This window comes from Coregonus clupeaformis, chromosome 27 (genome assembly GCF_020615455.1).
Source record: "Coregonus clupeaformis isolate EN_2021a chromosome 27, ASM2061545v1, whole genome shotgun sequence".
Lineage (NCBI taxonomy): Eukaryota > Metazoa > Chordata > Actinopteri > Salmoniformes > Salmonidae > Coregonus > Coregonus clupeaformis.
Window position 1 is genome coordinate 13,080,170 of NC_059218.1, and position 7,511 is coordinate 13,087,680.

General features: G+C 42.3%; 2 protein-coding genes across 2 annotated transcripts; one reads left to right on the plus strand and one right to left on the minus strand.

Annotated features, from left to right (window-relative positions):
• The first annotated feature begins 258 nt into the window (after positions 1-258).
• On the plus strand, positions 259-2,699 carry LOC121541451 (histone H2A.V). The gene is made up of 5 exons (XM_041850470.1): positions 259-365; positions 1,438-1,515; positions 1,637-1,750; positions 2,036-2,165; positions 2,316-2,699. The coding sequence occupies exons 1-5, from the start codon at positions 363-365 to the stop codon at positions 2,375-2,377; spliced, it is 387 nt and encodes a 128-aa protein (XP_041706404.1). The 5' UTR covers positions 259-362; the 3' UTR covers positions 2,378-2,699.
• A 790-nt stretch (positions 2,700-3,489) lies between these two features.
• LOC121542177 (homeobox protein vex1-like) lies at positions 3,490-4,817 on the minus strand. The gene is made up of 3 exons (XM_041851661.1): positions 4,523-4,817; positions 3,944-4,209; positions 3,490-3,834 (listed from the first exon to the last, which is right to left on the minus strand). The coding sequence occupies exons 1-3, from the start codon at positions 4,815-4,817 to the stop codon at positions 3,490-3,492; spliced, it is 906 nt and encodes a 301-aa protein (XP_041707595.1).
• Positions 4,818-7,511: the final 2,694 nt, after the last annotated feature.

The window sequence follows — 7,511 nt, forward strand, 5'->3', positions numbered from 1 at the left end:
CAGCAACGGGTGTGGCTGAAATAGCCGAATCCACTAATTTGAAGGGGTGTCCAAATACTTTTGTATATATAGTGTATATTATCATATTAAGAACGGTAGGGACGCCCCAAGTATTCCGAATAGCATAGACCACAGTATTATTTCTCTGGCATTTCTACTATCATAAAGCGTCCAATCCAGTTGTAGAGATGAGTAAACGCTGTGCAAACACGATTGCAATTGGTTGAAGAGACCGTTCGAACCAATAAACAGAAACGCTATTGGTTGGCTCTGGAGTCCCCTTCATTCATCTGCTTGGCTTTTTTTTCGGGTTTATTGTTTCTCTCCGTTTGGAAATACAACAGGGAAAACTCACCAGCGACATGGTAACGAGTTTTTGATTGTTTTATGCACGTTGTCTGTATTATAGGACAGATGATCGTAAATGTCATGACATTTTAGCAGTGATATGCTAAACTGGCTAGTAAGAGTAACTACTAGTATTTAGGACTGCAAGCTTGATGTGTGCGAAATAGGACGTCGACGGACACTCGAAAACTAACGAAAGGGCGCCATCTAGCTACATGTACGCCATCTGGTTTACAACCGACTTGCTTCTCATGCTTTTTCAAACATATTTATCTAATATACGTTACGTCCCATCTCTTTCTGATGTAATATTCCAAGATGTTCGCAAAGTTTGGGTTGTTTATTGAAGTACCTAGCTACGGTAACTAGTTTCCACGTCCTTGACCTTACTTAGCACTGTTGGCTAACTACAGTAACGTTAGCTAACGTTAACACTACCTGTGGTAGTTAGCTACAAACTTAGCAATATATATTTCAGTTTTAGCGAGTTAACTATTGTAAAACCATTATTCATTCGTATTTGTATTGTAGTTAGCTATAGAAAGACATATTTTGACTTTTTGTTTGCAAAATTGTAATGAATCGACTTAGCGAGAACCTAAATGACAGTTTGCCAGTTACATAGTTATCAATCGGAAATGGTCCTTTATCTTTCAGTTGGCGGAGAGAAGTGTGTGATGAATCAGATTACTGTAATGACCGGTTGTACGTGACTTCGGTTTGCTTGACGTTACATTTACATTTTAGCTAGTCATTTGGCAGAGGCTCTTATACAGAGTGACTTACAGGAACAATTATTAAGTGCCTTGCTCAAGGGCACGTCGACAGATTTTTAACCTAGTCGGCTCAGGGATTCGAACCAGAGACCTTCCGGTTACTGGCCCAATGCTCTTAACCACTAGTCTACAAAAATAAATTACAGAGATCTTCAGTGTATTGATCATTTTTCTTTTGTACACCCACACCATCTTGCATTTTTTCACCTTGGTCACAGTTACACATTGCTTTGAGAAGAAAAACGTAAAAGAAAACACATTTAATCAGGTTCATGCATCAGCCATTTCACTGAATCCCATTGTCACTTTCCAGGCAGGAGGAAAAGCTGGAAAGGACAGTGGCAAAGCCAAGGCAAAGGCTGTCTCTCGCTCCCAGAGGGCTGGACTCCAGGCATGTACCTCAGTTTCTCTTCCCTGGGTTTTCTCTATTGTATCAGTCACAAGTGAATCCTGCAACACAGATAGATGGGCAACTTCTACCTAGAGCATTTCTGACTGTGTGTGTGTTGTAGTTCCCGGTGGGTCGTATCCACAGACACCTGAAGACCCGGACCACCAGCCACGGCAGAGTGGGAGCCACCGCAGCAGTTTACAGCGCCGCCATCTTGGAGTACCTCACGGCTGAGGTGAGATGTTTTTATTTAACCCTTTTTTTTTTTGAGGGCTCTGACGAAGGTCAGGTAGCTTAGTGGTTAAGAGCGTTGTGCCAGTAACCGAAAGGTTGCTGGTTCTAATCCCCGAGCCGACTAGGTGAAAAATCTGTCGATGTGCCCTTGAGTAAGTCACTTAACCCTAATTGCTCCTGTAAGTCGCTCTGGATAAGAGCGTCTGCTAAATGACTAAAAAAAGTAGATTTTTGCTCCAACCCTACCCTAACGTGCAATGACAGCCTATTGTTGTGTCACTCTCAGGTGTTGGAGTTGGCAGGAAACGCCTCCAAAGATCTGAAGGTGAAGCGGATCACTCCGCGTCACTTACAGTTGGCCATCCGCGGAGATGAGGAATTGGACTCCCTCATCAAGGCCACCATCGCTGGAGGAGGTGAGTTTTAAACTCTTGGATTGGATTTATGTATTGGTCTTCCAGGAACTCAAAGCGTTTTACATTACATGGGGGCAAACACCTCTTCACCTACCAATGTGTAGCAATAGCATCACCCATTCATAATGTCCCTTTCTCTCCCTCCTGCAGGTGTGATTCCTCACATCCACAAGTCTCTGATTGGAAAGAAGGGCCAGCAGAAGACTGCATAGAGGACGTGACCTCACACACCACCAGGAAGGAAAGGGCAGCCATATTGATTTAGTTTCGCGTATTTGTTTGGGTAATTTTGTAACCGTAGTTGTACTCTTTCCAGGGAGATGTGTAGTCTTTGAGGTATGTGTTGGTTTGTACTGTTTTAAAGCTGAAAGGTGGGGTGTTTAAGGAAAGGTTTTCTCTGACAAGAAACTTGTACATTTTGTACATAGACCAACAAATGCTGAAGTTCTTGTCATGTTCTGAAAAAGTTTGAGTTGATTGGATTTAGCTCCAAAAGTGTTTTATACTTACAAAAGTTAAATATTTTAAACAGAACCTGTGTCAATGTTATTTTAGTCATATGATTGATATTTCTTAGTTAGCTTTCACCTCGCTTACCTTCAGCGATACAGTAGTTCTGAGATTATTTCATTTTTATTCCATGGAGACAGGTTGTCACTTGTGAATTTGGGGGGTGAAATTGGACACTAATGAAGTCCAGTTGGGTGAAGTGTTTGTTCTGAAAAATCAATTTTATTTTTTCACCACAAATTAATGTGTGGACCATCTTTCTCTCTTTTACAGATTGTGTGAGTTAGCTGCGTACTGACTCATCCACACAGTATGACAAGTTCTTTGTTAGGCTCTAGGTGGCCCTCCTCAACCATTTGTTAACTGGTCGGATCTATTGAGGTGTTTGAAATGACTATATATTCTATTACAGTACAACAATTTTATTTTCACACAATACTTACAAATATATAAATTGGTGGAGGAACTGAGATTATCTGATTATAATGCAATTGAGAAGGGAAAAAAACGTTCATTTTATCAACACTTTTATACAGCAGCCGCATGACTTAACAGATCCATTAAAACTATTAACAATTTTATACTTAAATAGCAATTACAGTATGACAATAAAAAGGAGAGCAGGAACACAATTATTGTTCTCTACCCAGAGTGGAAAACTTCACAATTTCACCACTGCTTTAACCAGCTTTTTCAGTAGTCAATACATTAGAAGAGAAGTGGAAGCCAGTAAAAATGTATTTGGAAACATCTCACTAGTCTAAAGTAGTTTCCTTAAAACCACTTTAAACTATTGAGATATCATCCAAAAGTTTCAATACTGGTGAGTGTAAGGCTGGTAGGCCCCAATCAGTGGGTAGGACCCAGTAGTGGGCATCACCAGGCCTGGGAGGCTGGAGTACTGGTAGAAAGAGTCCAGGGGGAGGCTGGGCAGGGCTGGGCCGGCCGTGGAGGAGCTGTAGTGGAGGTATGGGGTGGCAGCGCCCCCCTCTGCTCCTGCATGGTGGGGCTGGTAGTTGGGGTAGGAGCAAGGGCTGTAGGGATGTAGCTTGGGATAGTGCAGCAGGTGAGAGGCTACTTTAGCCTGGCAGGCTTGGGCCAGCGCGTCCTGGACCATCCTCTTCATCCTCATACGCCTGTTCTGGAACCAGTTACGGATCTGAGGAGAAACAGACAGGCGTTTTAGAGACACAGCGATCAAAGAAACCATTGATAACCATTGCAATACAGTCCCTATTTGTGTGTATGTGTCTGTCTGCGGTGCCTACCTGTTTGTCTGAGAGGTTGAGTTTCTTGCAGAGCTCGACCTTGTCCCGAGTGCCCAGGTAAGCGTTCCTCTTGAAGGCCCTCTCCAGACTGTTGATCTGCTCCGCAGTGTAGGCTGTACGTGGCCGCCTCCCCGTTGGAGGAGAAGAGGAGGTAAATATTGAGGTGCTGTCCAGGGGGGTGGTTGGGGAGAGGGAGCGCCCACCCTCACTCTCGTACCCCGACGTTTCCCCCTCCGTTCCACTAATGAAGCCAGTCTCAGCCACTACTGAAGGAAGAGGGAGAAGAGATTTCAAATCCATCCATATGCCACATCATAGTGGTTTCCAAAACCTTTGTGTTTTCTGAACATTTCAAACACAATCATGTCTCCAGACAACAACTCAGTCTGAGGTGAGTCCTAACTATAGAGCTTTCAGCACTATAAGAGCAAAATCAGATGTAGCTACTGCTTAAGAATTCTATTAATTCCATCAACACATAGCTCAAAACACACCCACAAACAACAACACTATTTCAATGAATGTATGTTTCCCTTGTAAACTCAGATCCTGAGTTGATTTGAGGGAGACTGAACCTACCTTGGTGGTTGTGGTGGAGGGGGCTACTCCTCTTAGCCGTCTCAGAGCCTTCCAGGCTGGGATTGCTGTGTAGGATGAGCTTGTGTCCTCTCCTCGCCTGGTTCTTTGTCTGGTTCTCCTGATTCTCAGGTCTTGGTCGGCAATAGAACCCAGGCAAGCTCTCAGGGTGGGTCCCAGAGGTGCTGGTTGGTCCAGCCGCAACGGATGTCCAAGAAGAGGAGGGAGGCGAGGGGCTCGTGCTGCCCGATGCATGACTACTCTGGGCCAGCCACTCAATGGAGAAATGTCCACTCATGGTTGGATGATGGAAATATCCAACAAAATTAACCAAAATCCTGTTAGGGTGGGAAAATGTGTCCTTTTGGATGGATAGAATCTAATGCATCTGATCCTTCGGGTTCCAGAAATGCAGACAAAGTTTTCTCAGAGCTGGGTAAGTCCAGTGAAGAGTGTGAGTGTGTTCTCTCTCAGTGGGTCATTGTCCTGATAAATGGAGTAATGATCTGAGTCTCAGGAGTAGAGTCAGTATTTATGCAGGGCACACCTCCTCATTTACAACTCACTCAGCCCAGGATCAAAGAAAACATCCTTCCCTCGCTTCTTCCCTTCCTCCTTCAGTTTTCACAACTGCAGTAATTAAGGCGTCTCAATCGGCCTGAATTAGGCCATTACCCGCTGGCTCCAGTGAGTCTGGAGAGCCCCCCCCCAACACACACAGTCACATCCTTACTGTCCTCACCTCCCCTCTCAAACAGGGTTGTGCTCAATTTGAATTGAAGGCAGTAATTTCAGGAAGGGATTTTATTTTAGAATTCAGAAATTAAAATAATGTTTTAAATAAATAGCTTCTACTTTACAGTTTATTGAGAAGTCATTGAAAATAAATGCCCTTTTTTCGATTATTGATTTGTAATTTTAGTGTACTTCCGAATTGAGCCCACCCAATCCTGCTCTTAATATAGCCCCATCTGTGTGTATAAGTGTGTGTGTGAGAGAGCTCATTACTTCATCCTGTTCATGTATTCTCAAATAACATTGTATATTCACTTCCTTTAACATTAAAGATTTTCCTCCTGCTCCTCGGCTCTACCCATGGAATAAAAATAATATGAATGTCATCAACTCATCCAATAACACCTATTCTTGTGTATTTCACAATTTAAAATTGTAGGATAACTTCATACATTCCATGATCTGTCCTGTTGATGCTACCCACATGAAAAACATATTATAATGTATACTACGGTAGGAATACTATAGTATTCACTGTAGTGTTTTTGCGGACTGAAGAAGTCAGTAGTATTTACATTTTACTATAGTATAAATACTGTAGTAAAAAACTTGTAGTATATACTATAGTAATTATTGTAGTGTTTTTGCGGACTGTAGTATACTGTAGTATTTACTGTAGTGTTTTTTGGGACATTACTGTAGTGTTTACTAAAGTTTTTTTGTTTTATTATCTTTGACATAGAAGTGGAGGGCTTTCTCCTTGAGGAAACCTACTGGAGAAATACAAAAATAGCAAATGTTCCATAACCTGTAGGTCGGTCGGTAGGTAAAACTGGGTTTTGAATGGAGAGTTCAGAACTTCTGCTCTTTTCTATAACAATAGGGAACACAATATGGTCTATACTTAGCGTGTATGTTTCTCACTTATGGGTGGTACAAATTGGGATATAAGGGAGGGGAATAGGCAGGGTATATGCACATTAAATACTGTAGTATTTACTATAGTTTTTTTTATTTTGTATGTTTTTGTTTTTAGTGGATAATACTGTAGTACAGGGTTCTTCAATTCCGGTCCTGGAGGGCCGAAACACTTCTGTTTTTTATTTCTACCTGGTAGTTAATTGCACTCACCTGGTGTCCCAGGTCTGAATTAGCCCCTGATTAGAAGGAGAGGATGAAAAACAGAGGTGTTTCGGCCCTCCAGGACCGGAATTGAAGAACCCTGCTGTAGTATATACTAAAGTATTCTACAGTATACTACAAAATTCTATACTAAGCACTACACATGATCAACAGACAACCTACTACAGTGTGTAGTATAGTATTCTACAGTATACTACATCATTCTATAGTAAGTACTGTAGTATTCTATAGTAAACTGTAAAAAATATATATATATGTGGGTATAGGCCTACTGTAAGTCATTCAACCATTGAAGATAGATATGTCTTTAATCAGTTGAATGGTGACCAGGCTTGATTGATTGGCTTACTATAACGCAATGATGGCTGATCTGCCTGATCCCTATAATAGATTATAGACATTGTTGTCTAATAATTATCAGTCTCATTGGATCTGTCTCTACTTATGAGAGGACTGACAGCTCTGTTGATTGGGTTTTTGTTGATTTGTTTGCGCAAAATGTGTTGATCCCCTTGGCCTACGATATAGGCTTTCTATTTCTAAGTGTTAAAATGTAAATTACAGTCACAAATATTAGGCTATTGAACGGTCGTATCGCTAAAAGCCTTGAATTATAAAACTGGCCTTCAATCAACCACATCACTGTTTTACATTATATAAACTATTTCACATTTAATAGTGTCCCATCATGGAGTTGTGAGAAGCTACTGAACGCGATTTCTGTCTCTGAAGACGGTCGCCTCGAGACTTCCCTGTCATTCGGGTTGTGAGTATCAAAGAGCCGCCGCCCTCTGAAGTGACCAGTCTCCGTTAATGACCTATTAGCAAGACAACACCGAGCGCCATGGCGCACAGAGACAGCCGTCTGGCGGCGGAGAAGTGGAGAGATAGAGCGCGCAGCAGCCCCCGGATCCATTCCACCCACCGGTCCGAATAACAGCCCGTCATTATCTTATCAATGGGTCGGTTTGTGATTGAGCCGATTAATCCCTAAAACAATGTATCACTCACTATCTCACTCTGCATATTATCCACATGCCACCCACTCCCTCCCTCGCCCCTGTCTTCCGAGACGCAGTAGAGGAGATAGGCTAGCCTACTTCACAGCTTTGGT